General features: G+C 54.6%; 10 protein-coding genes across 10 annotated transcripts; 7 read left to right on the top strand and 3 right to left on the bottom strand.

Moving 5' to 3' along the window:
* Positions 1-55: 55 nt before the first annotated feature.
* Positions 56-1,772, top strand: ISF_02566 (phenylalanyl-tRNA synthetase; the record flags this gene model as incomplete). The annotated part of the gene is made up of 2 exons (XM_018846172.1): positions 56-109; positions 237-1,772. The coding sequence occupies 2 exons, from the start codon at positions 56-58 to the stop codon at positions 1,770-1,772; spliced, it is 1,590 nt and encodes a 529-aa protein (XP_018706879.1).
* Positions 1,773-2,809: 1,037 nt separating this feature from the next.
* Positions 2,810-3,452, bottom strand: ISF_02565 (hypothetical protein; the record flags this gene model as incomplete). Its single annotated transcript, XM_018846171.1, has 2 exons — positions 2,810-2,838; positions 3,122-3,452. The coding sequence occupies 2 exons, from the start codon at positions 3,450-3,452 to the stop codon at positions 2,810-2,812; spliced, it is 360 nt and encodes a 119-aa protein (XP_018706878.1).
* A 760-nt stretch (positions 3,453-4,212) lies between these two features.
* Positions 4,213-5,283, top strand: ISF_02564 (Calcipressin; the record flags this gene model as incomplete). The annotated part of the gene is made up of 1 exon (XM_018846170.1): positions 4,213-5,283. The coding sequence occupies one exon, from the start codon at positions 4,213-4,215 to the stop codon at positions 5,281-5,283; it is 1,071 nt and encodes a 356-aa protein (XP_018706877.1).
* Positions 5,284-6,376: 1,093 nt separating this feature from the next.
* Positions 6,377-7,357, top strand: ISF_02563 (Neugrin-related protein; the record flags this gene model as incomplete). Its single annotated transcript, XM_018846169.1, has 1 exon — positions 6,377-7,357. One exon carries the CDS (start codon positions 6,377-6,379, stop codon positions 7,355-7,357), a length of 981 nt encoding a protein of 326 aa, XP_018706876.1.
* A 2,324-nt stretch (positions 7,358-9,681) lies between these two features.
* On the top strand, positions 9,682-10,822 carry ISF_02562 (NAD(P)-binding domain protein; the record flags this gene model as incomplete). Its single annotated transcript, XM_018846168.1, has 2 exons — positions 9,682-10,158; positions 10,220-10,822. 2 exons carry the CDS (start codon positions 9,682-9,684, stop codon positions 10,820-10,822), a joined length of 1,080 nt encoding a protein of 359 aa, XP_018706875.1.
* A 1,609-nt stretch (positions 10,823-12,431) lies between these two features.
* ISF_02561 (Glycolipid anchored surface protein GAS1) lies at positions 12,432-13,879 on the top strand (the record flags this gene model as incomplete). Its single annotated transcript, XM_018846167.1, has 3 exons — positions 12,432-12,555; positions 12,609-12,820; positions 12,881-13,879. 3 exons carry the CDS (start codon positions 12,432-12,434, stop codon positions 13,877-13,879), a joined length of 1,335 nt encoding a protein of 444 aa, XP_018706874.1.
* A 1,365-nt stretch (positions 13,880-15,244) lies between these two features.
* Positions 15,245-18,556, top strand: ISF_02560 (Telomere repeat-binding factor, dimerization domain protein; the record flags this gene model as incomplete). The annotated part of the gene is made up of 3 exons (XM_018846166.1): positions 15,245-15,287; positions 15,432-15,823; positions 15,878-18,556. 3 exons carry the CDS (start codon positions 15,245-15,247, stop codon positions 18,554-18,556), a joined length of 3,114 nt encoding a protein of 1,037 aa, XP_018706873.1.
* A 1,229-nt stretch (positions 18,557-19,785) lies between these two features.
* Positions 19,786-20,922, top strand: ISF_02559 (hypothetical protein; the record flags this gene model as incomplete). Its single annotated transcript, XM_018846165.1, has 1 exon — positions 19,786-20,922. The coding sequence occupies one exon, from the start codon at positions 19,786-19,788 to the stop codon at positions 20,920-20,922; it is 1,137 nt and encodes a 378-aa protein (XP_018706872.1).
* A 362-nt stretch (positions 20,923-21,284) lies between these two features.
* On the bottom strand, positions 21,285-24,848 carry ISF_02558 (hypothetical protein; the record flags this gene model as incomplete). Its single annotated transcript, XM_018846164.1, has 5 exons — positions 21,285-22,712; positions 22,767-23,488; positions 23,540-23,588; positions 24,445-24,588; positions 24,795-24,848. The coding sequence occupies 5 exons, from the start codon at positions 24,846-24,848 to the stop codon at positions 21,285-21,287; spliced, it is 2,397 nt and encodes a 798-aa protein (XP_018706871.1).
* Positions 24,849-25,541: 693 nt separating this feature from the next.
* Positions 25,542-26,906, bottom strand: ISF_02557 (WD domain containing protein; the record flags this gene model as incomplete). The annotated part of the gene is made up of 2 exons (XM_018846163.1): positions 25,542-26,414; positions 26,571-26,906. The coding sequence occupies 2 exons, from the start codon at positions 26,904-26,906 to the stop codon at positions 25,542-25,544; spliced, it is 1,209 nt and encodes a 402-aa protein (XP_018706870.1).
* Positions 26,907-27,732: the final 826 nt, after the last annotated feature.

The following is a 27,732-nucleotide window of genomic DNA, read 5'->3' as shown; positions in this document are numbered from 1 at the left end:
TGCCGTGCCGCATGTACCTATGTACCCTACGGCGACATCGGCCTTGTCGCCGAACATGCTCACCAACTTACAGGCAACTAATGCGCTAACCAGTTCCAATTACCCTTCTGTCAGCCATTGGCCAATTGGACCCCACTCCAGCTACCAGACCAGATCTATGTACAGTGACCAAAACTTTAGCTACAGCTTCAATTGCACCCTGACAATATCATCGCATCTCTACTCCAATTGTGCAGCATGGCCTGTCGTATGGGCTCGGCACGCCTCCTCACTCGGGCTTCTGCGTTGCCCAGGCTTTCGCTACCCAGGAAACCCCATTTCCGACTACTACCGCTGCCCAGAGCTTTCTCATCATCCAGTGCGCCCAGCCCATCTTCCACGCCATTCGCTCTCCTAACCAAGTTGTCCGCAAAGCACATCGTCAGTCTGGCGCCGCCGCCAAGACACCCTCCACAGTCACCATCCGCGGACACACCTGCAAAACGGACCCCGAGTGGTTCAATATCCCCGATAATGTCCTCGACGCCGCCACGCGCCGGCTGCATCTGCAGAAGGACCACCCTGTTTGCATCACCCGTCAGATCATCCAGGCCAACTTCCCCGCGCCGACCTTCAAGTACCACAACGATTTCAGCCCCGTCGTGACGACGCGGCAAAACTTTGACTCGCTCGGCTTCCCTGCCGACCACCCCGGCCGCGCCCGCTCCGACACCTACTACATCGACGCCGCCACCCTGCTGCGGACTCACACGAGCGCCCACCAGGCCGAGACCTTTCGCGCCAACGAGAGCGCCGGCTACCTCATCTCCGCCGACGTCTACCGCCGCGACGCCGTCGACCGCAGCCACTACCCGGCCTTTCACCAGATGGAGGGCGCCCGCCACTGGGACCGCCGCGAGGTGCCGGGCGGCGATGTCACCGCCGCGGTCCGCCGCGACCTCGAGGCGCTACCGGAGCATGGCGTCATCGTTGAGGATCCGAACCCGCCGTGGCACGCGGAGCGGAACCCCATCCAGGACGCGCACCACTCCGCCGCTGAGGCCGAGGCCATCGGCGCGCACCTGAAGCGCTCGCTGGAGAACATGGTTGTGGACGTCTTCTCGCGGGCCAAGGCCGCGGCCAAGCGTGCGGACCCGGACTTCGTGGACGAGCCGCTCAGAATGCGCTGGGTGGAGGCTTACTTCCCCTTCACCAGCCCGTCGTGGGAGCTGGAGGTGTACTACGCCGGCGACTGGCTCGAGGTCCTCGGCTGCGGGGTGGTGAAGCAGGACTTGTTCATCAACGCCGGCGTCCCATCCAAGCTGGGCTGGGCATTTGGAATTGGCATCGACCGCATCGCCATGCTGCTGTTCAAGATCCCAGACATCCGCCTGTTTTGGTCGCGGGACAACCGCTTCCTCACGCAGTTCGCCGGCGTCTCGGACGACCTGGACAAGTTGAAGCTGTTTGCTCCGTTTTCCAAGTACCCACCCAGCCCTCGCGACGTCTCGTTCTGGCTCAACACCTCTACGTCTTCAGCGGCGGGGGGGAACACCAAGAACGCCTTTCACGAAAACGACGTCATGGAGCTTGTGCGCAACATTGCTGGCGACGTCGTCGAGGATGTACGACTCATCGACGAGTTTACACACCCCAAGACGGGGAAAAAGAGCATGGCGTATCACATCGTGTACCGCAGCCTGGAGAGGACGTTGACGACGGAGGAGGCCAACAAGTACCATGATCTGGTAAGAAAGGCATTGGTTGAAGAGCTTGGAGTTGAATTGCGGTAACCACTCTGCGACGGGGCGGCCAGCAATGAATTAGAGATGCTATGTACGATACGGAACATGTAGTTTTATAACATATCACGCTGTCAAGGCGTAGATAGAGCAAGTTTTGCTTCTATCCTATAAAAATAAGAGATCCGATCCAGGAAATACTACCACAGTGTTCTCCTAAAAGAATCCTACGCCCGAATGAACACTAAATTGGCTATCAAGAGCTTTACACACCACCATCTGGCAAGGAGCGCCTCATAAATGAGGCTGAGTCGTTGCAATTCCATCTCCAATGTACCGATTTTCCCCTCTCCGCGGCGTGTCCCATACTGAATGCTTGGCTCCTCGTGAGAGCCAAAAGACCTCCAACAAGTGGTGTGCATGGCATAGGTATTTACCAAACAGTACATGATACTTGTTACGTACCAGATTGAAGGTGGTGGTATGGGGTAGTCGATCGCGGGATAGCTAGCCGTTACCGCTATTCAGCGGGGTCTTGAGGAGAGCCGAAGGAGGCGCAGCACGGATGACAAAAAGATTGCGGGAAACGGCTTGGCACGCTTGAATCTTGAGCGAGACAGGGATTTCAATTCCGGACTGAACAGGTTTCTCTGCTATGAAGCCATGTGAATGCGAAGGAAGCGAGCCAACACAGCCTCATAACAAAGCCCATGTCTTACGTGGCGAGCAGAGCACCACGCGGCTCAGGCGTCTCTGCGATGACATATTGCCCAAAATAAATGCCAGATAGCCACTGCATCGCCTCTCAGCTGGTCATTGCGACAACTAGAAGAAGAATCCCTCCGCTGGGCAGGGGTGTAGAGCTGTCAGTCTAGCGCTGCGGTGCGGGCTGTGCAGAAGAAAGCCCGCCGGCCTTGTCGCCGGGGCATCGAGAGAGAGGCGCACTGAAACGGAAAATGTTTTTTGTCCCTCGTTGTTTCGAACCTACAATTTGTTCCCTCGTCATCTGCACAGCCCCCGGTCGGCGGGCGCCAGACTCGATGGGGAAGCTGATGAGTTTTGTCTTTGCTGCCACTGGCGGGGATAATTTAGTGGCCGCTTTTAGGCTGTAGCCCACCTGGCGACGAGTTTATGTATGCATGGTTATGCAAGCCCAGATTCGTTCGATTTGGCTGGGCAATCTGATTTCATTGGTTTCATCTCAAAGTGGTTGAAGACAGTCTCTTACCTGATTGCAGTAAACACACTCAGCTCATTTTTGGTCGGTAAAATGTCCAGTCTTGATTTGTTATTAATGCATACAAATAACACGCCCTTGACCAATCCCCCGGCATAGTTGTACATGGCTCACACATCATCGTATCTCAATTCGCAGTTAGTGATGCCGCCAGGAGGCTTACACTTAGGGCAAGCCGGATGCTGACAGGCCTCCTCGGTGCACTTCTTGCACCCTTTCTCCTTCATATGCGTAGAACACTTGCAGCACAACCAGCCCACGTCCGTCTGTTGGAGCATGTAGTCGATCCAGCACTTCTCTAACCAGCAGACAGCTTTGGGGCGCTCCTTGACCTCGTTATAGGGCTTGCATCGCGCCGCGAGCGCGGCCGTCTTGCCGTTCCGGATGCTTAGTAGCGTCGCGTATGCGCATCGGGACGGTTCCTTGGGTTCGTAGCGACCCCGATTGTAGAGCTCGTGTCCGCAGAGCCCGATAATTCTGACTCGAGTGCACATGATCTGTCAGCGCTGAGGATATCGACTGGTGGCGGAGAGGAAGGCTTAGCTTATTAGGACGCTGGAAGTCCGCTGGCAGCATGGGAGAGAAAGCCTGGAAGCTATTTTGGCGATTGTTCTCGCTTTTAAAGGAAAACAAAACATACAGTGTCATTGTCGCACAGCTACAGTGATGAGAAACTGCACAACATTGGTATGTGACGCTTGTGAAGCGTAGGACGCAGAAACACAGGACGCAGAAACACAGGACACAGAAACACAGGACGCAGAAACACAGGACACAGAAGCACAGGACACAGAAGCATAGGGCGCAGAAGCAATGAGAATATACTTCTAGATGCTTTGAATGGCTGTGGTCATAAATTTCGCATCGTACCATAGCTAGGCTATGATTTTCTGTCGTAAATAGCACTGGCAGGCCGGCCAGAGGTAACCATCACCAGCTTGTTTGTACCGTAAGCTAGTCTGCTAGTTGACGAGGTCACCAGCCCAACGTCCTCCTGAAAACAACACGCGACAGTTCATTGCCCGGATTACCTCGTACTCGACCCCATAGCCCAATCAATATGACGTAGACTGCCAGCCCCAGCCATGCGGTAGGTGTTGAAACAATAACTCGACCAGAACAACGATGCACACCCATCGGTACCTAGGTACCTTGCATAAAGTGCACAAGTCTTCCTCTGGACGCCACAGCCATTTTTAAGCTCCCCTTGGCAGAGGCTCAGCTAGAGCGGCACAGGCGCTAAGCCGCGTTGGGATGGCCGCCGCCACAGCCCTCACCACTCTGCTGCCACCGCTTCCCCCGGTCGACTTCGCCTCTCTCTTCCCTCCCGCACTTTTGATACATATATCTCACCTGGCGCTACTCTACTGGGACGATCCTCAAGCCTCTGCACCTCATTTCTTCCATACCGCTCACCTCTTTCAGCGCACAAGCTTTTCACCCCATCGTCATTTTTCGAAACAACTACTCCCAATCGCAGAAGTCTCCTGCGCGGCCTATCTACAATCAGCCACCCCCACCATTTCACACAACCCTCTCTCCCCAATGGAACTGTCACCAAAGCCCAGCCGCTCCTCGTCGACCTCGTCGCGCCGCGGCATCAACCTGACGCTCGACCTGTCGAACCTGCCACCGCTCGAGCAGCCTACGCCGCCGTCTAACACCCTCCTCTTCACCAACCTCGACAACGTCGACATCTTTCGCGCCGACAAGTTGCAGTCCCTCCGCGACCTTATCAACCGCACCGCCACCATCCACGCTTTCGCGCCACTCAAGTCGTTCCGCCGCATAGTCGTCTCCTTCTACGACGTTGAGTCAGCCGTCTCCATTCGCAAGGTCTGGGACGGCGAGGCCATCATGGGCCAGCGCGTTCGCATCTACTTTGGCCACCCCACCCCAGTCCAGTCGAAGCCCGACCACCTCGCGCTGCCCGACGCTGGCAAGCTCTTCTTCATCTCTCCGCCCCCGAGCCCGCCGCACGGCTGGGAGGTCCGCCTCGAGGACGCGCCCAACAAAATGGTCCATGCCGACGACCTCGCCGAGGCCCTCGCCCGCCTCGGACATGGCCGCGCTGGCGGCAGCCGTGCCAGCTCCTTTGACTCGCCCATCACACCCGTCGACGGTTCTGGCGCTACTGTCGGCCGCACGAGGAGTCGCAGCTCTACCCTCATCTACCACCCTGAGGATCACGGAAGAAGCTCAGGCCTTCCCGCCGTCTTTGTCGAGGACATGACTGACGAACCGGAGGAGATGTCACCACTGGAGGCTAAGCCCATCATGGCGCACACCTCTCGGCCACCCGTGGAGCTCATGCACGAGGTCTGAGTACCGTGTCCTTGGACTTGTTTGACCTTTTGCTTTGTCTTCATGTTTATCACCAATGGAGCGCGGATACAGAAAAAACATGTTTAACTATAGGCGTTTCGGATTGGTCGGCTACGGAAGGCGTTTTAACGGATTTCAGTATATAATCTACCTTGGGCGCATAACTCCTCAATACTACAAACAAGCAAATGACACGGTGTCGGCTTCGGCGTTTTTGATATCCTGTTTTTCTCATTAATACAGTGCGAAGTCCGGTTAGACCGACGCTTTCGGTTGCCACATGGTCCTCGCCAACGGGGCTGTGCAGCTACGGCGCCCGTTCTTTGAGGCTTAGAGAATATCTTATCCGAAATCAGATGATTAAATCGAGTGGTCCGCAGGCATACCTGGTTATTTAACAACTCATGCTCACAGCCTCCGTTCTCCATTCCAGTTGTACAGGCCCAGTCCTGATATTTGAAGCCAAGGCATAATTTCTACTTAGCAGTCATACAGCCGAGGAACGTGACAGCCACTAAAGCAGACAGAGCAATGCCAAAATGCACATATCAAACTCAATATACTGGTCGTGATAAACTCATTTTTTTACACAGAATGATATCGATCTCAGAACCGTTTTGCTGTAACTCTTTTCAGTGGGCCAAAATCTACTGTGGAAACCATGCGCATGGGGCCGAAAAAAATGGTCGCGAAATCCGCCCCATATCAGGAGCTTCAACAATCTCCCCTTCACCATCACACGACCACGGACTACAGCCCGCTATCCGCAGCCATGAGCTGCTCGTGCAATGCCTCCGCTCTGAGGCTTTTTGCACGTGGCTTGGTACAGGTACACCATCCAGAGCCGGGCAGATCTTTCGCCCTCCCGATCCGAGTCGCTTCCAGTCCTCGTTTGGCAGGCGTCTTGGCGTCGCAACACCGCCCCTTACATGCATCGCATGCGCTCGAAGATGCTGAGAATTCTGCGCCAGCCAGCACGGCCCCGGAGAAGCAACCAAGATCGACAGAAGACAACCAACCCGGTTTGTCTAGCACGCCAACCGAACCTGCAAGCGGAACGCTTCCGACCCAAACCACAACACATGAAGAAGAAATGACAGAAGCTAGGGCGAAAGCGGCCTGGAGATTCAAGCGGCAAGGGTTCGACTGGAAATCTTTTCGATCTAACGATCCTGCCGTGCGCGCAAAGGTCAATTTTTCGAACTTCGATTGGAAACACTGGCAGGGCAACAAGCAAGGCACCAGACAGCTCGGCAAGCTTGTTGACAACCTAGAGGCGGCTCGAGCCGAGGACCGTGCGGCCGTGGGTATATCTCCGAGAGACGACGATGTATCGCGGGTTCGAGACCATAGGGAATGGTACACAACCCCCTCAACGAGAACCGCGCGATATGGCGCCGCGCCCGAAGATGACGCAACGCCGCCACCGAAGAAGGAGGAGTGGATGATCCAGAAGGCGGCCATGAAGGCCAAGTTCCCCGACGGCTGGCGGCCGCACAAGCGGCTGTCCCCCGACGCGCTGGCGGGCATCCGGGCGCTCAACGCGCAGTTTCCGGACGTGTACACGACGCAGACGCTGGCGGACAAGTTCGCCGTGTCACCCGAGGCGATCCGGCGCATCCTGAAGAGCAAGTGGACGCCGTCGGCGCGCGAGGATGAGGACCGCCAGCAGCGCTGGCACCGCCGCGGCATCAACGTGTGGGAGCGCAAGGCCGAGCTCGGCATCAAGCCGCCGAAGCGCTGGCGCGACGAAGGCGTCGCGCGCGAGCCCGCGTACCACGACCGCAAGATCACGGCGCGTCGCGATCGCGAGGAGCACGTGCGCAGGGAGCGTGAAGAGTACATGCGCAGCTTCGCCAAGGGGAGGCGGGACGCCGGCCGTGGCGGTAACGACGACGGCGCGGCGACGGTGGAGTGGGAATATTCTCGGCTTGACGGCGAGACGCCGATGGAGATGCCGCGGCGGGGAACGAGTAGAGGGGGAAGCGGAGGATCGGTCAACGACAGGGAGATGAGGAGCGAGCTGAAGGGGGATGTCTTTGACAAAACTCTTGCTTCGGAACGGCGCGACTGACGAGGCCGCGTCATATCGGCTCGGGGGTTGTTTCTTGTATAACAAAACTACTTGTACAGTACGTATCTTCATGGATAAGGCAGCATTAATGCAATATAGAGCCCAGCTTTATTTCGTTCCAGATATGAAATGCAATCATGAGACCCTCTGTCAATACGTAACCACACTAGACAGGGTACAATTTACAGAGATATCGACCAAGTACTATACAAAGCAAACTTGTCCGAAAACATGAAGCTGATGAGGCCGTGTTGAGTCAGCCACGCGATTGCTTCCACCTTCAGAACAAGGAAGACGCACCTTTCTTACTCATGCCCAGAATCAGCCCCCTCCTTTTATTCTGCTGCACTCGCTCGGCCTCCCACTTCGCCCACTTAACGCCTCTACCTCGATCTCCCACCCCTCCAGCTCCGTTGCCAATATGGACTGGTGTTTGCTGACGCGCTCGAATGCCGTCTTCGCCCATTCCTGCGACCAGAATGGGCCTGAGCGGCCTTGACCTTCCTTTTTAACATTCTCTTGAGCTGGTGCACGTGGATAACCCTGACCAGCTTCAGGCGCGCGAGGAGATCGACGTCACAGGCGCCGTGAACACTCTTCTTCCGTGGCCGCCGTGCACCCTCCCCGAGTCGGATGCGGGTGCACGGGTACTGCTCCTCGGGCTCGGACTGGGTGCATATGATGAAGCCCTAAATGAATCTGGTGTCCGGTCAGTCAATGGGTATATTGGGAGGTACGCGGAAGACTGCCCGTGTGAAAGGTGGAAAGGGGTGGGAATCATACTCTTTGCAGCTTATTTTGTTCTCGTCGTCGCCAACCTTTTTTGCTGTAGAGCCCAAGATAGAAGGCATGCTCTTCCTCATCTCCCTCTGTGCCCACGTGTGGAGGAAGTGTCACCAACATCACCACTCTCCCATCATCGCTCGACCCAACACGACGGAGCCAATGCACCGAGTGCGATACGCCCGTCTAGCTGCGTATTGCACCTACATCAGTTTAGATCGAGTATGACGCAGAACAGCACTTCTCTTAGACGCTATGTCAAACGCATGTACATTTCTACATATTGAACTGCTGCCTTGGCAGTATCTTGCTTTGGGAGGCCGGCCTTGGGATTCTCCCAAACGCGATTCGCCGGTCTAGGGTGGGCCATTTGTTGGTCCATGTGGCAATGTCTATAAGCGGCGGTTGGAGCCAGAGGGAGCTTTGAGCTGAGAGCTACTGTCGTCGGTGCATCGGAGATATCAGCAACTTTCTCCGATCTTGCAGCTTGAAACATCCTTCTTACATACTCTTCGGCCTGGCGCGCGACGCTGCTGCGCCCCTGGTCTAAGAAGATGCGACGAAACGGGGACAACGAAACCGCTACGGAATCAACCATCTCCCCACAGCGTCTACCCGATTCTATCCCTTTCTGGGTGACAATGAGAAGGACTGGTCAGTTGGGAGATGCTGTTCTTGCTATACTTCGCTAATGGACGTATTCTCCTTGATCGCGCGGAAGCGAGGCTAAGAGCTGATACGATAGATAGCCTTACTGGTCCGTATCTCGACTATGATAACTAGCAAGAAAGGTCCAATTCATTCATGCGCAAAGCCTGGCAGTTCGTCCCACTCTTGATCTTGCATAGCGACCATGCGCATGGTTGCCGCCCACTCTTCATCACTTTAAGATGCCGCCCGCAGTTCGCCGTTCCTATTGCAGGTCCCTCCCACAACCGAAGTAAGAAGGCTGCGAGCCAGAAAGCATGGAAATTGACGAATAAATGTTGGCCGCCCCGAGCATGGCAATAAAAGAGCGAGTCTCCCACGCAGCTCCGTTTGATAGAGTTGGTAAGACGGGACTGCGGTGTTGTCGGTCAACAGATCATTGATGCCCCGGCTTCTAGCAGAAGTTACTCCTGCCCATCGCGTACATCATACAATAGATGCTAAGGGCAGGCTATATTGATTTTTAAGAAAATATTGCACTGCATTGCTTGTGATGAGAAGAAGACGGAGGAGCTGCCTCTCTCGCGCCAAGGGGTTGGCAGGATCAGCTATAAAGACAGGGGCCCCTCCGAGTCCAAAGCACATGTCAGAAGGCGGTTTCAAGCTCAAGTGGGCTGGCTGGCTTTTCCTCCTATGGACTTTGGGGTTGTTACTTAATAGCTAGTGAACGACCGATTTCTTGATTCTCGTCGCTGCCCGGTTTCAATTTTTTATTTCCTTCTCTGCTCAATTCAACGCATAGCGAATTCCTTCCACACCGAATTCACGAGCCGAACGCGAACCGAGCAAACAGCAACCCCTCCCCTTCGACAATCAGTCCTGATCCCGTGGCAATGGCGTCGCCTGGCAGCTTCCCGCAGCCGCCGCAGCGCGACTCGTGGTTCGCGCCGCTGTCCGTTGACCTGCTGGTCAAGGTGCTCAAGGTGACCGTGTTCCACCCCTTCGTGACGGCGCTGGTGCCGCTGTGCCTGCGGGCGCGGGCCATGCTATGGGACGCGCCGACGATGCTGGCCGCGTTTGCGTGGGCGGCGCTCGTGTCGCTGTTGTGGGTGGCGTCGGCGGTAAACCAGCGCATCGCGCACGGCGCCCCGCGCCAGGTCGACCTCGGCGAGGAGGTCATCGTCATCACGGGCGGCGCGAGCGGCCTGGGCATGCTGGTGGCCGAAGTCTACGGCATGCGCGGCGCCACGGTGGCCGTTCTGGACGTCAACGACATGGAGAATGGCGAGGCGCGCGGCGTTACGGCGTACAAATGCGACGTCAGCGACTACAAGCAGGTCGCGGCGACGGCGCTCAAGATTGAGGAAGAGGTAGGAGGGTTACGTCTACATGCGAGAAGCTGCACATGAAACTGACATGCTGGGGAAATAGCTCGGAACGCCTACGGTACTCATCAACAATGCCGCTATTGTAGTTGGCAAATCGCTCCTCGACCTTTCAGTGGACGAAATCGACCGCAGCCTCACGACAAACCTCCTCGGCCCGTTCTACTGCCTCAAGGCGTTCCTACCCGCGATCATCCGCAGCGGCAAGGGCGGAACCATTGTAAACATCTCGTCCGTTATCGGCCACCTCGGTGCGGCCCAGCTCAGTGACTACGCCGCGGCAAAGGCTGGCCTCTCCGCGATGCACAGGTCCTTGGCGGCGGAGCTGCGCGAGTCGCACCCCGAGATCAAGACGGTGCTCATCACGCCGGGTCAGCTGAGCACACCGCTGTTCTACGGGGTGCAGACGCCGAGCAGCTTCGTCGCCCCGGTGGTGGAGCCCGTGGAGGTAGCCAAGGAGATCGTGGCGGCCATCGATCAGGGCAACGGCGCGACGACGGGGATGCCGCTGTACGCGCGATGGATCGACTGGTACGCGGTGCTGCCGGCGGGCGTGCAGGTGCTGGCCAGGAAGATTTCGGGCGTGGACAGGGGGATGCGGACGTTTATCGGGAGACACGGCGCGGCAGAAGGCAAGAAGCAACGATGATGGGGAGGGCTGGCAAAGAAATGTTCTGATGCTGGCGTCGGAGCGTGCGGGAATAGAGGGATGAGCATACAGAGTGCATGGGCGCGGCGCTAATTCATCATAGATTTCATCTATTTGCGTTGCGAATTTGTAGAATAGTTGCTCAACAGTGTAGCAAGGATACATGATGACGAAATTTTGAGGAAGATCCGTTGCGGAGTAGATTCTCCGGACCCCAGTCGAGGATGGTTACCTGTACAATACATATTAAGGAGCGGGGTGCCATTGTTGAGGCACGGGGTTCTACTGTTTTTAGTAGTGAGTAAGGTAGCTGTTCACAATGGACATGTTCTTTTTACCTGCCTACCTGTTTCTCTTTTCTTGTCTTTTATTTTTACGTTGTCTAGTTGAAGCCACCGGCCGTATACGTAAGTCCCGTATCCGTGCCGGCCGAGAGATTGGATGCCGTTTTTCTTATGCGTGCCTTGGTGGGCCCACGACATCTGCATCTGAGACAACGGGCTTGGGCCAGTCAGGCTCGGAGAACACTAGATTCGCGTGTTTGGCGATGGTGTCTATTCAATAACTACTAATTAACGAGTAGTGAAAAGATATTGGCCCAATAAAGGGCGGCACTGTAACTTGAACAGTTGCTAGTGCAACATTGTACCCGGCGCCAGTACGAATGAAGCTGGTACCTGCATGCCGTCATAAGGCCCGCTGGCCAGCTGTTGTTTTTAGTTTAGCAGGTCGTGGAAGGTTTTTTCTTATTTTTGACTTCATGAGCCGGTGTTGTCGTTGTTGAATGAACCAAGGCATTTTCGGCGATTGCTTGACGGAAGTTGACTACGTGACCATGCAAGGATGCCTTTCTGCATCATCCGTACCCGTACGGAAGACATTGATTGCATCACCTTGCAGTGCGCCACCAAAATCGGCCGTGGCAAAATACCTGTTTAATATCTGACTGGTTGGTTAATAACGGACGGCGTTGTTTCAAGGAACGATTAATCCCTACCTCAGCGGACCAAGGAAACCTGGCGTTTTCTTGTGTTCCCTCTTGATGATAGTTTGTATCCATGTATCCACCATCCCAGTTCTTTGTGTACCTTTGTAATGAGTTGGAGAAAACTTTACACTTGCCAGAACTTTGGCCGCATTCGCCATTTTGTGCCGTGAGGCTTTAATAGTGGTCCTTGCAGACTCTGTTGGCGGGCGGCGGGAGGCAGGTGAGGCTTTCTCGGAGCCCTGTCAGATCCCAAAGGACGCTACTGAAACTGATTTATTGAGTTGATTAAAAGTAGAACGCAGCCCGACATTGCCTGGCCGCACCCATCTTTCCTCATCATCCATCTCTCAGGCCCTCCCCCGGGCCTTGTCTGTTCACAATTCGCCTCCCCTCGCCTGTAGGGATTCTCGGGTGCCTTTCGCTTTACTCGCTTGTATTTCTCCGCATCGCGACTTCCTCTTACTGCAAACGCTCAATCCAGCAAACGATCGCTTCCTCCAACCACCAAAAGTCTTCGCCAGCTGCCAGCTTCTTGCTTTTACTCCTCCACAACTACCCAACTTGGCTTTTATCATTTTAAATTTCTTGTCTTGCTTCTTTTGCTCGCCAATTCGCTTCGGCATGCGCTTTTCTTCCCTCGGCCTCGCCCTCGCGGGCATGGCTGCCGCCGTCTCGGCGCTCGACCCCATCGCGGTTGTCGGCAACAAGTTCTTCAACAAGGATGGCTCTCAGTTCTTCCTCAAGGGTTAGTATGGCCTCGAGGATCAAGCCAATCGCCTGCCACTAACCTCTTCCCAGGTGTCGCATACCAACTTCGCCCCCTTGACCCTCTCATTGACACGGACCAGTGTCAACGAGATGCAAATCTCATGAAAGAGCTCGGCGTCAACAGCATCCGTGTCTACCACGTCGATGCCTCTGCTGACCATGATGGCTGCATGAAGGCTTTTGATGATGCCGGGATATATCTTCTTATCGATCTCGACACCTTCGGCACTTACGTCGTTCCTGTTCGTTTTGACCCCTGTTCCACCTTGCTGCCCATCACCAAAAGCTGACTCTCCCACCAGACAGACCTGCACTGGAACCAGACGCAGTACGATTCGTACGCGGCCGTCATGGACACTTTCCAAAAATACAACAACGTCCTTGGATTTTTTGTCGGCAACGAGAACATCGCCAAGAAGGAGGACTCGGTCGCCGCTCCCTTTATCAAGGCCGCTGCGCGCGATATGAAGGTGTATCGCGATAAGAAGAACTACCGCAAGATCCCCATTGGCTACTCTGCTGCCGACATTGTCGAGCTTCGCCCTATGCTCCAAAACTATCTCACTTGCGGAGGAGACTCAGCCGACATTATCGACTTCTTTGCTCTCAACTCGTACTCGTGGTGTGATCCTGCCGATTACAAGACCTCAACTTACAATCAGCTCGAGACCTATGCCAAGGACTTCCCTGTTCCCATCTTTTTCTCAGAGACTGGTTGCAACACGCCCGGCCCTCGCCTCTTTGCCGACCAGGACGCCATATTTGGTAAGGACATGATCAACGACTGGAGCGGCTCCATTATCTACGAATGGATTGAGGAAGAGAACCATTACGGCCTTATTAGCTACGGCCCTGCTGGTGGCGACGCATCTAATACTGATGTTGAAGGAGGGTTTACCCGCAAGGGCACTCCTACTCCCGTTAGCCCTGACTTTAACAACCTCAAGAGCAAATGGGCCACCATCACGCCCACGGGCGTTCACAAGTCAGATGTTGACCCCAAGACACTCACAACTCCTGCTTGTCCTACTTCGACTAACGGGGGATGGTGGGCCATTGAAGGAAACGTTCGCGTCCCTTCCCTCGGAGAGTCCTTGTCGGGATCGTTCACGTCTGTGCCAAGCGCTACTGTCGACAGCCAGCCACAGAGTACTGACAAGGCCAAAGATGGCAAAGATGATGGCAAAAGTGATGACAAAGACAAGGACCAGGGCAAAAATTCCGCTTCCAAGGACATGCAAATCACCATGCTCGGATCCAGCGTTGCGGTTGTCCTTCTGTTTGCCGTTGTGGCGTTGTAAATACAGCCTTGCTTCTAGGGGGTACATTCTTGTTTTGTAATTATTTTACACACACTCTTCAAACGATGAAACGCGAGATGATATACACGAGCTCGCATTTGATTGTATCCATATAGTGTTAGTGTTCTGATGACCATGCGGCGCAGAGATCCGCAGGCTCACCATTTGAGGGGGCAAAATCAAGGCAGTGACGGTAGATTTGCAGTGCCAAGCATTTTGACGTTTAGATACGGTAATAGAAATTTATTCCGAATCCATGATTCTTAGTGCCGCGTTCCTGTAACCTTGCTTGCTTGTGTAGAGGGCTGCCGCTGTGGCGGTGACGCCGATCAGGAGGATGAGTACCGCTATGAGAAGATATGGCCGCAGAGACCTGTAACGCTTTTGGTTTCGATCGTACGGGTTCTCTTCCACGGCTGGACACTGTGATTTTCCATGGAGCTGTATATTGCAAGAATGCCCGGTGTTGGTTTTCGTTGGCTGGCTCAAGAAGGGTGTTGTCTAGTTAAACAGTTGGGGTATTGCTGCGAAGGTGATTCTAGGTTGAAGGGGTGGCAATGGTATTTTCATGGCTACACGACCAAATGGCTCTCAACTGAAGTTTACGTGATTCTTGATTTAAGAAGGCGCACTCAGTATCCTGGCATTCTTGGTTTCCAAGTTGTCAACAATGGTAGGTGTTTAGGGTAGGTATTGGTTGAAGACTTGGTCGACTCCTCCAAATGCGGAAAGTGGGTTATGTAATGCACTAACTATGCAATCGGGTGGTTGGAGATGCAGGCAGGTCCTGAAGGTAAGTACATATTCGTACCAATAATGCACCAGTGTCTACGGAAAGGCCTCTGAATACCTCACTAGATGAATGAAAAAAAAAAAATTGGATAACGATAAGAGGCATATCAGTTGATAACGCCTCCACCCAGCCCACCAAAAAAGTGACAGACAACACCATCATTGACGCAACTTTTCCAGTTGGCTTGTTAAACAAGTCTCTTTTCCTGCCCAACCGCGATAAATTTGAATTCTGGCTGCTCAATATTAATTTTCGGTCCCTCATCTCTGTGCTGATTGTGTATCGCTGGTGGCGACACTTTCGGGGCAAGAAATAAGGGCACCAGTGACGACTGACTCAGCAAATTTTCTCCGCGCCGCGACTGCCCGCATTCGATCGCCTACATAGGCTGCAGGCAGGTAATAGAGGGAAGAACGACAAGAAAAAAAGTACAAAGGCCGCAGGCAGGCGTGCTTGCGCTTGTTTTAAAACATCGCTGTCCGATTTTCATCAATTATCCCATTATTTCGACTCGACTTGCTTCCCCCCGCGCTCGCACCTTCGCATGCGCGCGCACTCTCTATACCGCAGTCATGGCTGACCCGGCGCAACCTGAAGCACCGGGCAGCGCGCCCGGTACGTTGGCTATGCACCCCTCGGCGAGTATTGAAGTCAATTCCTTGACCGCAATCAAGACATAGTGCTCACTGATCGCGCACAATTGCGCGCGACGGCTACCCGTTGACCCGCCCTAGTGCTAATGACGCCTTGTTGGAACAGACATAAAACAGGAACCCGATCTGTCAGTCCTCGAGGGCCTCGACTTTACACTGCCACCTGAGTTGTTGAATCCGAAACGACCTTTTGAGCACGAAGCCGAAGCGCATCACGAACCAGACGCTAAGAGGCTGAAGGCGGAGGAGCCTGAGGCTGCGCTACAGCCCGAGGACGACAACTCGCTCGAGGACGGACTGGCACTGCTCGTGCAAAATGCCCTGTCTGGTGTCGGTGACCTACTACCACAATTTGATACGCCGGTCGATAGCAACTCTGGTGATCCCATGGACATCGACGCCGCAACGTTACTTGAATCCGTCACGCCGCAGCCAACATTCTATTCTGACCCTCTGAAATACGTGCGCAATGTGCAGACCCATACATTGAGCAATTTGGTTTGTCATTTCCCATTCCAGTGGAAAAGCCACTTATAGTAACCGGAAAATCAGTCCTTTACTCTTCTATACTCCCTTGTACAACACGAGCCTATCGACGAGGCCATCGAAGCGATACGAGATGCGGAATCAGACCACGGGAGGACCTTTCGCCAACTTCAAGACTCATTAGAGAGTGTATGGAAACTATTCACAAGCAATGATACCATGGCCGCCGAAGACATGAACGTGGACAGCAATGCTGCCACTCTGCTTGAAATGGCCAACCTGGCCAAGCTGTGTGTCTGGCTCGTCCGAGGGACCGCCGAATCTTACTCGATAGCTGATTCGAAACTTCTTTCAATCTTCAACTGTCAAGTATCAGATTTGCCCATCGATGCTACCGAGCTCTACCTTGGAATCAAGACGCAGAACTGCATCCAGCAGCTGATGAACAAGGCCGATGATCAGCAGGCAGAGCAATTGGTTACCCAGACTCTCACACAAGGGCTTGGGGACAAGCTTAAGGCTCAGCATCCTGAGGACAGCTTACTCAACGCTGATCAAGCTTTCATTACGCTGGCAACAGTGCGCAAGGCAGAGTTGATCCAGGATACCAAGGAACGAATCGATGCAGAGTCGCTCAAGAAGAAATATCCTCCTCATGAATTATTACGGAATTTCGCCACGTACGCAAAGACTCGATTAGCCGCGGTATCGAATATTTCTAGCATGTATGGAGTACACATCCATTTAGAAGTTGATACCATGGAGCAGGTAACATTTGGCGATCTCGGCGGCAGCGCAGATATCGATCTCGACGACCTTTCTGCCTTCTTTGAGAAGACTGCCTCTGGGCTCGTACAGGACGCGCTGGCCGGCCTTACGGAGGTCGAAGCTCTCCCTTCCATTGTTATCGATGCGCCCGTCAATAGCACTACGACCAACGAGACGAATGGCGCTGCGAATGGCACGAATGAACCAACTGTTCCAGTTCATCCAACAGTTATCCTGAATGATGCACATTCTTTGAATGGCACGAACGGCACGAACGACGCCAATGCTGCAAATGGTTCTAACGGCACAAACGGCACAAACGGCGTGAATTCCACGAACGGCACAGATAAGCCGGCTACGACTACTAACAACGAGACCGGCTCGGTTTCGACTGTTGGTAAAATTGGTATCCTGCAAGATTACAAAGAACTCGAGGCCCTGGTTGCCGAAAGCACATCAAACTATGTCAAGACCACTCTCAATGGATTGTCGCCAGTGCCGTATCAGCCTACTGTACCTATGAGCACGACCGAGAGCATGACTGCCCAGGCACCCTTTACCAATCATATGCAACAGCAGCCCGGGCAGCATCACTACTATAACTATACACAGCCACCAGTCCAGGAGCAGCCACCGCCACAACCTGCGTCTGCTGAGAACCTGCCCCCAAATCAATCATGCTCGAGCGACGTGCTGTACGACAAGGCACGTCAGGCCGCCCTGTCAAAGTCCACGTCCCATACGAGACGAGAAGGGTCCCATTCTACCAGAAGACCGTGGACCCAAGAAGAGGAAAAGTGTCTTATGCTTGGCCTCGACTTGGTAAAGGGACCTCATTGGAGCCAGATACTCACTCTATTCGGACAAAATGGTACCATTTCAGATGTGCTGAAAGATCGAACGCAGGTGCAACTCAAAGACAAGGCACGAAACTTGAAACTCTTCTTCTTGAAGACAAACTCAGAGATGCCGTACTACCTTCAGGCTGTTACGGGAGAGCTGAAGACGAGAGCGCCCACCCAGGCTGCGCGAAAAGAGGCCGAGGAGAGAGCTAGGATGAACTCGGAAGAGGATCAAGCAAAGATGCAAGGAATCATGGCTCTTGCAGGCGGCCTGCATCACTTGCCTCAAGGACGGCCCGGGGCTGCAGGTGTCGGTTCCGGCGTAGTCACGCCTGCACAAGCTGCCAGTGCTGCGCAAGCCGCCCAGGGCCGAGCCGCGACGGTTATGTCGAATATCCCTAAAACTGTCGCCGCAACCATTGCACAAGCGCGGCAGAATCTGCATCCTACAACACAGCAAGCATTGCAGGCTATGTCGCAGCAGAACCCTCCCCGACCGCAGGGCCAGGCGCAACTCCCTCCCCATGTTCATCGGCCTCAATCTCAACAATTGCAACACACTCAACAACACAATGTCCCGCAGCAGCAGCAGCAGCAGCAGCAGCAGCAGCAGCAGCAGCATCGGCAGCAGCAATCTCAGCAACTTCCATTTCTCAACGCACACCATCCGGTACCGCAACAACAGCCACAAAAACCCGAGAACCACCAGAACCATCAGAACCATCAGAACCAGCAGCACCAGCAACAGCAGCCGCAGCAACAACAGCAGCCGCAGCAGCAGCCACAGCAGCCAAAGCCGGCGGCAATTCATCATCTTCCAGCTCAGCAGCAACCTGCCATACCACTACCCCATCCGATCGCGCTACCGTCCACCATGTCCAGACAACATTCTGAACCTCACGCGCCCATTGCAACAGCTTCTCCAGCGCCGGCTCCGGCGCACAACTCACTTCCTCAAACACCTTTGCTTCAGCCTTCACCACCAACTGTGCAGGCCGCTCCCATGGTGGCTCCGAAGGAAATTCCGAAGCCAGAGGAGCCTCTGTCTCAGGAGGCCCAGCAGCAAGCAGATAATGCTGCCGACGCAGCTATCTTGGAGGGCCTACAAGCCGCAGTTGCCAGTTCACTGGCCTGAATTCAGCTGTGTTGAAAGAATTCCACGATGAAAGATTATTATGACGAGTATACGAGAGGGTGTTTTGGTTTCTTTATAGGGGGCTCGGCGTTTCTCTCTGTCTCTATCTCTTATTTCATGCATTTTCTACTTTTTGGTCTCAGTTGTAAAAGTTGGGCTTTCTTCCCCTTTTTGGGTTGGGTCTTTCCTCTCTCTTCCTTTGGGAGAAGCGATGATGAAACAGGGCGTTTTTCACTGGTCTAGAATTTATTGGAGAAGATACCAGGGCAACTTTGGAAAGTTTTTGTTTGTTGTATTGTCTAGTTTTTATGTTTAACAAGGACATGAGTCCATGTGCCGATTTTGATACCACGGCATGTCTGGATTCATGCTGTCAGGTTTGTAGCCAATAGAATAGAACCTTGTTGGACCTAGCAATGCACCCCTTCGTGATGACATCGTGGCGGCAAAGTCTGACAAGAACTCGCGGGTGTGGAAAATCTCATTTCTTCAAAAGTGTTATCTGGATTTATCCCTTTGAAAAAAGGTGTGTTACCAATAGTGTGGTGATTGCGATCGTAGGGTCCGCTGCGAATAGGTACTTGGTGAAGAGACGTGTTGTGTGAACTCACTGGCTTGGTTGTTCAGAGCGAATGCTGAGTAGAAGGTAAACAGGCCTTTGAAAACAATACAACTTTTTTTTTTAAAAAAATATTCATAGCTAGCTGCCAGCAAACATCACTACCAAGCATCGAGGGTGGGCGGCCAGCGGGATGATTCCCCGCGTGATGGCATTCCCTGATGTCACCCGACAACACGTGGACCTTTTTCGAGTTCCAGCGTCCGACTCGGCCAGGCCTCGTTACCACGACACGGGAGGCGAGGCGACCATCCAAACGTCAGCAAGGATCCGTTTCTGCGTCGTATTTTGGGATCTTGGAGTCGGCGCATTCCAGGAAACGGGGTTGTATGACTATGCCGCGGTCAACTGCTAAACACGGTGACCTGGGACGGGAGGCATTGCAACCTGGTGGGATGGCCCTACTCCGATGCTGCGTTCCCTTGGACTTGGCAGAGATTTGCCATGTATCCTACCATCGCTCTTATTATCTACCATTCTTTCTCTGTTCCGACCCAGCAAGATCTGCATCTCCACCGAAAAAGACGAACTTGATATCCTGGCGCAAACATCCAGGCTACGTAAATACATACATACACGCCACCCCAACAACGTATAAGACGGACAAAAGATGAGTGGACACGAGCCGTCCCGGGCCCTGCTCCTCGCCGCGCGAGCGCCGCTAGTCGCCGGCTGGACGTCCACGCCCATCCCGTCGCTCTCGCTCTCGGCCGCCGGCCTGCTCGCGCTCGCGGACCTCGGCACCGTGGCGCGGCGTACCGTCGTCGCTGGCGGCGCCTCCTGGCTCGACGCGCTGGTCCTGGCACCCGGCCTGCACCACCAGCAGGCCGTCGACGCCGCGGCGCAGCCATCGACCCTGACGGCGATCGAGACGTGCCCCCGAGGCATCGCGCCGCTCGGCCGCCGGCACCCGGTCCGCAACGCTGCCACGGTCGACTACCTGGAGCGCCTGTGCGCCGCGGCGGAAGCGGATGGCGCGAAGGGGCAGCAGAAGCGTGAGAAGGCGGAGGTAGTGATTGTGAACGTGGGCCTCGGGAGCGAGGAGGGCAGCGAGCTGCTGGCGATGCTCCGCCGACGATGGCAGCGGCGGAGGTTGAAGCGACGGCAAGACCGACCGACCGCGACGACAGCGGTCGATCGCCTCAGCCACATCCTCTACGTCCTCAGTCCGCTCCTCACCCTCGCCGCCATCGTCTGCATGGTGCTCCTCGGCGACTGGTGGGGCCTCGCCTTCATCCTCGCCCTGATGCTCTCCCGCGCCCTCAACATCGCCAGCATCCGTAACCGCAGCCGCAGCCCGGCCCCGCCACCTTCCCCTTCCCAGCCGACGACGTACGTCGTGGAGCTCGGCCGCCGCGTGGTGCTCCTCCGGGGCCGCGCCGACGACCTGCGAGCGGTCACGGCGCGCGCGTGGCTGCGCGAGCGCTCCCGCGCGGACGGCTACCGCGAGGCCGCGGGGAAGCTGATCGTGTACGCGGCGGCGGCGTGCGGCGGCAACCTGACGCAGGCGGGCGCGATGGCGCTGAGCGCGCTGTTGTTGTTGAGCGCGGCGCTGCTGGGGCTGAGCAACGGCGGCGGCGGCCTGTGTGAGTTGCGCGTGCATGGGCGCGTGGCGAGGCCGGAGCGGCGGATGGCAGCGCAGGCGGCGGGTAAGGAGGAGGTGGAGGTCGTCGTGGTCGTCGGGGAAGAAGACTTAGAGGAGGGCAGGCGGGAGGGGTTTCCGGTTGAGGATGTCAGGGGAAGTTGACGACTGGTCCTTGAAGACGTAAATGTCTTGACCACCATTAGCATTCGCATTCAGTGGGCGTTCTTTGCTTTTCAACAGTTAACTTTTTTAGACGTAATGACATTTGATATATGTACTGTTAAATTTTCTCTTTGTAGCTGTTGATTTTCGAACCGGCGACGTTGCGGTCCTAGAAAAGCACTGCAGCAGTAAATGGACAAAAACAGCAGATAAAAAAGCACCCGATTGCGCCTGTTGTACACGTTAAGATGGCCTCTGCAAAGGCCATTTTAGCTGTTCCATACCCGGAACATGTGACGCCGCCCTGAAATAGAAAACTCGCCACGGCACCCATTAGACAATGACAAAACAAGCAATTCCCTTTACGCAGCGGTAGCGTCGTCTTCGTTCTTTGGTTCTGAAGCTGTTGGTGCAGGCTCAGCAGCAGGTGCTAGGGGCTCTGCTTCAGGTTCCGTGACGGGTTCCACGATAGGCACCGCAACGGGCTCTGTGACAGGCTCCGTGACAGGTTGCTCGGCAGGTTGCTCGGAGGGTTGCTCAACAGGTTCTGACTGAGTAGCCGGGGGCTCCTCTGGCATGACGTTCTCGTTGCGCTCCTCTAACTGTAATGCGGGTGGCTCCTCCGCCGTTGTTTCTCCAGCTGATTCGGGGATGGGCTCCGGCACCGACGGTTCCACGGATTCTTTTTCTTGACTGACTTCCGGTTCTGGCTGTGGCTGCGACTCGGGCTCAGCGGGCGCCGGGACAACGGGCTCAGGCTCCTGCAGCGCCGGAGCGGCGAATTCTGCTGTAGTTTCAGGTGCAGGCTCTTCGACCGCTACCGGCGCCGGCGCCGGCGGCTCTTCAGGCATCGGCTCTTCGCGATGATGCTCCTGCTCCTCTTTGGGCTCTTCAGGAACGATGGCTTCGCTCTGCTCTGGCTCAGCCTCTGCAACAGGTTCCTCTGGGATGACGGGTGGAAAAGAGGGCTCTGGATGAGCCTCTCGTTCAACAGGGCCGGGGGTCGCTGCGCCGGCGGGTTCCTTGGCCTCGTCTACCGACCCGGTGCCAACTTCCGAAGGCGCACCAGACTCCGTGAGAGGGAATCGCACAGATGCCGAGTCTTCAGGCTTGATGCTATCTTCCGTCATCAGGGAATCTTGATGCCGGAACGACTTTTCCGTGCTGTCCGTGTTCATGTGTTCTGACTCCTTGCTCTTGTCATCATTGTCTGAGACCCTAGACGAGGCGTCGTCGGCTTTGGGCGTAGCAATGTTGCCAACTTGCTCGGGTGGAGGAGGGAGCAGTGCTCCGCTGGGAGTTGGAGCAAGTTCTAGGTCTCGGTTTTCTGCTGCCTCGGGCTCCTCACCGACAATGGTCGAAGGAGGCTCTGCTACTGTCGAGCCGGTCTCGGCATCCACTGGCTTCGCGATAACCTGGGGTACATCTGACATGTTGATTTCTGTCGGAGATGGAAGAACAACGTTCTTCAGAGGACTACCCTCTACTTTCGACGAGTCGCTGGCAAGTGTAGCGAGTGGTGGAGGTAGTGTCAAGTGGTTGGCTGGTAGCTTGTCGGCCGCGGCAGCATCTGCTACCATCTCCTTCACCTCGGCAGGGATGGGAGGCGCATCGGTCATAGTTTGGTCTTTGTCTTTCGATTCTTCAACCAGGCTCGTATCTGGATGGTCGCTGTCGCCGTGCTCCTCGTCATCCTCGTCGCCCTCGTCACCATCATCACTCTCATCATCGTCGCCGTCTGCCATCTCGGTGTCACGGTGTGAGGCACCGTTGGCTTCGTTCGTGGTACCCTGTACGAATTTCATTAGCAAAAGCGATAGCGCAACGCAACTCGCAAGACTCACATTTTCTGCCGTCGTCGCTTGGCTAGGCATTGCGACACCGTCGCCATTGGGAACACTGATGTGTGGGGGTCCGCCCGCGATACCGCCTCTGTTCTTCTTCTTGCCGCGACCTGGCCCGGCCTTGGTCTTCCGCTTAGGCGGAGGAGGCCGGCGACGGTGGGGTTGAACTTGGGTGAGAGGCGCGGCAGGAGCCTGCAATGTCTCGACCCGTGTGGAAATGATCTCACCACTCACGGCCTGGCCCTCCGCGAGCGTAACCTCTTCAGTGTACGGGTTGCCTGCGGCGTCGACACGCCTCACTGTGGCTCTCGTGACAGTCGACCCCTGCGCCTTCTCTTCGGGTGTCTTGCTCGCAATCGTAACGGTATTCTTGCGTCGCTTGGCAAGACGCGTGATTTCTGGTGCTTCGACGTTCCTCGGAATTTGTTTCCAGATTTTGACGGAATATCCCTTTGGCGCGGGCTCCTCTTCCTTCTTCTCGGGCTTTTCATTGACGTTTTCTGTCTCGGCCTCATCCTCGTCTGTGGGCACAGTACGCTTGTACAGCCGGCCGGATCGGGCTGCACGCAACAGCTCTTGACTATGGGGTGTCAGGAGCCCGGAATCCTTCGGCATACCATGAATCAGTTCGGACGCCCAGACGTCATTGACTTGTTGAACTTCTTGCTCGATCGGAGGCGCGACGTTGACCCATTCCTGGCGCCATTGCCGAACGGGGAGGCCTGCATTTTGTTAGTCAGGACATATGCTGCAGCAATTGCGTCCGTAATCACCTTCAAAGTCATCATGTTCGGCATAGCCAGCGCGGTTAGCGCGACGAGTCTAGGGGGAAAATGTTAGCTGCGCGTGGTGAAATGGCTAGCAGAGGCGACTCACGCCAGGTGCCATGGTACTTTTGGGGCGCTACAACGGTCGCGGTCGGGGAAGATATGAAAAGAATATCGCGCCAATAAAGGAAGAGATTTGGACGTCAATGAATTGATGCGACAGCAAAGATGCGCTCGATGCTGCCGTCACAGCATTCACAACACGGTTGTCAACGGCGCGACGGTGTAGGAGAAGCGCCGTCGGCCAATTGGTGTCGGCTGGTCCGCATTACGTAAGCATCCAGCATCCGATGGCTAGAGAAGTTGAGGGATCATTTCTTCCAAGCTTCACTTGAGTTATTTTAGGTATTTATGATACAAGTATTGTCCATGTCAATGTTTGAGATTTGTATACTGTCTATTTTCCCTCAAGTGCATTCGCAGTACGCCGCGCCAACTAGGACGACCCATTCGTCCTCCAATAAAGCAACAAGTTTTCTGATGACCACTCTTGTATTGTACAGGTATTTGAACCATGGTTTGTCCTTGGTTTTTGGAATTAATTGATGGGAGAGTCTGGTTCATGTTAGTCCCCCAGTTCCGAGCTCATCTTGGCACGAGATGGCTTCAAGTCTTGACGTCGTGACGGAATTCACTGCTTCGCCACCTGGCTCGACTTCCCAGCGTCCTGTTGTAGCCTTGGATTAGCCAAATTCTAATATATGACTGCACTCCATATCTTACGGAAAGTCTCCCCTCGACGACTAATCGGTCGAGCTGATAAAATTGTCCGATCACCGTTTGGCGCTGTATCCGCAGCGTTAGCCGTGGTCAAAAAGATTATGAGAAAATCCGTGGCATCCGGCTCCTACCTTCATTGCCTGCAGTTCCTTAAGGCCCTTTTGGATAAGTTCCTGGACCTTGCGCGAGTCCTTTTCGGCCTTGTGCTCGTGGAAGGCATCCCTCGTTCGTCGTTTCGCATACTCGCGGAAGTTGTAGGCCGTGAACTGCTCGCCCTGTCGCAGTAATTGACGGTACTAAGTCGGGAAATGACGAAACGTTAGAAAACGAAATGGCACATTTTGGGAGCTGTACCGGGTTGACCTAGCAAACGGGGGGCTGATGCAGTTGCGGCGCACGGCAGCGGCTGACGGAGCAGTTTTTGACTTTTCCCACGGTCGCAACCCGGCGCATGACGAGGTATGAGGTACAAAGAACTCACCAAAGACCGAACCTGCTGGGGCGTTTCGCCTCGTAATGTTGCGACGGCAGACATTATGGTGATGGGTGTGAGGCTGGGGAGGGGAAAAGTTGATATGCAGGATCGAGTTCCAGCTGTGCTGGGGTAAGGCTGGTGGTGATGTCGCTCGCAGTAATGTCGGTCTTAGTCGGGCCGGTGCTCAGTAATTGGGAGCGCGAGACTAACTTAGCAGGTTTTGCCGACCCGCACTGTGTTGATGAGAATGCCGATATTCAATAGATAGAAACACAGTGGGAATATTAAATTCGTGTATGCAATTCGAGTCAATATATATTTCGTAAATATTCGAGATACAATGCTGGAAGACCCAGGGTGATGTACAGTTGAAAATTTCTTTACATGGTAGTTGGGGTATCGGCCATCTATGGAACGGCCAATAATGGCGAAAACTTTTATGTAACTGACTGCATGTTGTAATCCAAATGCTATATTTGTAACGTGCGACGTGGTACGTTCCTCGATAATTGCCCCTCTCTTCTGAAGAACCAGCACCAAACGAGCAGGGACATTGTTCTTGCGTGGCTGCGTTTGTGCACAAAGCCGAACTTGCTGTCTTCGGGAAATTCGGACTATGCGGGCTTGCGTAGCCTAACACGCGGCAGCGCCCGCCGAGGCCGGCCGGGTCGGGCTTGCTCACTTTGGAAGGTCAGAACACATTGATGGACCTTGTGAGCTGTACAACATCGCTTCGATTCTGGTACTTGAGCTTCATGCAGCATCCGAGTTTGCCGCTGGCGGTGCAAAGGCATGCAGCGCTCTTGTGATAGTGTCATCAGAAAACCCAGGCGTGTTCAGCATTTCGCTGAAGCGAGAAGCTTCCGAATCTCCTGTTATCTGTGTAGAGAGCGTATACTGGCGCTGGGACTGGTTCGGCTTGACCACCGTGGGCGTCTGGTGAGACGGTTGCGATGTGAAGAGCGAAACGAATGCCAGGTTCGTGACAGAGGCGTTTAGGTTTGCGAGCTCGGCTGGATGACTGTTGTCGGTCAAATTCCATCTCAAGATCTTGCCTTTTGTGTGACCAGTAATGAGCGTTGTGCCGTTATAGTTCAAAGCCAAACAGTTGGCCGGGCCAGCATCGGCGTCGGCAACACCCAGAGGCGAGTTGACCTGAACGACGATGGAGGACGACTCCGTACTTCGAGAGCCTAGCAGCGGCTTATCACCAAAGAATTCAACAAAGAAGATGGAACCGTCCTCGGCGGCGACAACGAGAGCTCGGGCACAAGGGTCCAGGGTGGCGCAAAGGGGTATTGATGGGAAGAGTAGAGTCCTCAAGACTTGTCCAGTCTGGTAGTTCCACAGGATGCATGTCTTGTCTTTGCTCGAGGAGACACAAAGGCTCGTCTCGGCATTATCGCCAGATGCCACAACGAGAGCGGTGATGGCTCCACGGTGGTTGGAGAGAGTCAGACCAGGCTCAAAGCCAGGGTCGGCGGCGTACTCGAGCAGCCTAGCCAGAGACCAGACATTGATGTTTGAGTCATCAGAAGCAGTCAACACGTGGCTGTCTGTAGTGGCAAGGCAGGAAACTGCTTGCACATGACAGGGTGGCGTGGTGATTAGGCGACCAGTTGACGTCTGTATGCTGGAGTTAGTATGCGACGAGCTGGGAGATGATGAGAAGCCCCAAAAGAAAGTATAAAACGGTGTGCTGGCATGTGCGTTCAAGGAAAGGTATGGATGGACAATGTCTGAGTTGCAATGAAGTTTTAGGCTATGAAAAAGTAAACCTACCTCCCAGAGCATCAATCTGCCCTCGGCAGTTCCCAGAAGCAAGACGTTTCCTGCGAGAGCCACGCTTCGTATCCTCTCCTGAAAAGAAATGAGGGCTTCTTGGGTACCACGCTGGCGTGAGTAGACATGAACGTGAGATTTTTGGTCCTGAGCGGCAAAGACGTGAGTGTCGCTGATGGCGAGGCAGTTTGGACCAACAGAGCTCTTCTTGAAGGTGGCCTTGAGACGCCAGGCGGGGGCTAGGGTGTGAGTGTAGATGCCAACGTCTTTGGGTACGGCGGTGTTGGCAGCGAGGGGGGGCCCGCAGACGGCGGACACGAGGTCCTCCGTGAGCATTGCTTTTGGCTTGCTGCGAGTGGCGTGTTTTTCTGGAATTACCCCTTTCTTCGTTGATGAAGGGTAGACCTGGTAAATGATCTCCAGTATCTAGTTAGTATCGAGGATGCAAGATGGCGCAGCGGCTCTTGGCCGAGCAGTAGTTGGCAGGATGAAATGAGTAGTCGCCTGGCCTCAATTGGTCTCGGTTGATGACGCTCAGACAGTGGAATTTGCGGGCTCGGCGTCAATGATTCCCGAAGAAGGGATAACAAGGCGGAAGGGGTGACACGGTGAGAAAAGAAAAGAAAAGTGAAAAATGATGTCTGGCGATGGTGGTAGCTTTTTTTTTCCTTTGGCGAGGCAGACGTGGAGACAATGTCGTTGGAAAGTGGATTCAAGGTGGTGTTGTATGTACATACATAGGTAACTACAGCGTACTCGATGGTTTAGTTGAGGTACCAAAGGTACAGCGGTTAAGCAGGGCACTCAAGCTTATGTACATATGTATGCACATACATACATACGTACATACATACATACATACATAAGGTAGTACCTGTCAGAGACCGCTGTAACAGCGCTCGTGAGGGCCTGTTCCAGTGGAAGGGCATGTCCGATAAAAAGCGTTCGTGCCGCTGGCTCCCGCTGTTTGATTTGTTTTGTTTCGCGTACCCACGCCGGGTATCTACTTGTGCCGCCAACACCGAGCGAGGCTGTAGATGGACCTTTTGCTTCGTATCAAGAGCAATCAATATGCATTGCTTAGTTTACTAGCTGTCGACAATATGACAAAAACACTGCAGACCGGTCAGGTCCTGGATGCTGAGTTGACCGCCTCTACTAG

Source organism: Cordyceps fumosorosea (assembly GCF_001636725.1).
Source record: "Cordyceps fumosorosea ARSEF 2679 chromosome Unknown scaffold_4, whole genome shotgun sequence".
Classification (NCBI taxonomy): Eukaryota; Fungi; Ascomycota; class Sordariomycetes; order Hypocreales; family Cordycipitaceae; genus Cordyceps; species Cordyceps fumosorosea.
The sequence above is the reverse complement of the archived record's forward strand: the minus strand, read 5'-3'. Positions and strand labels throughout refer to the sequence as shown.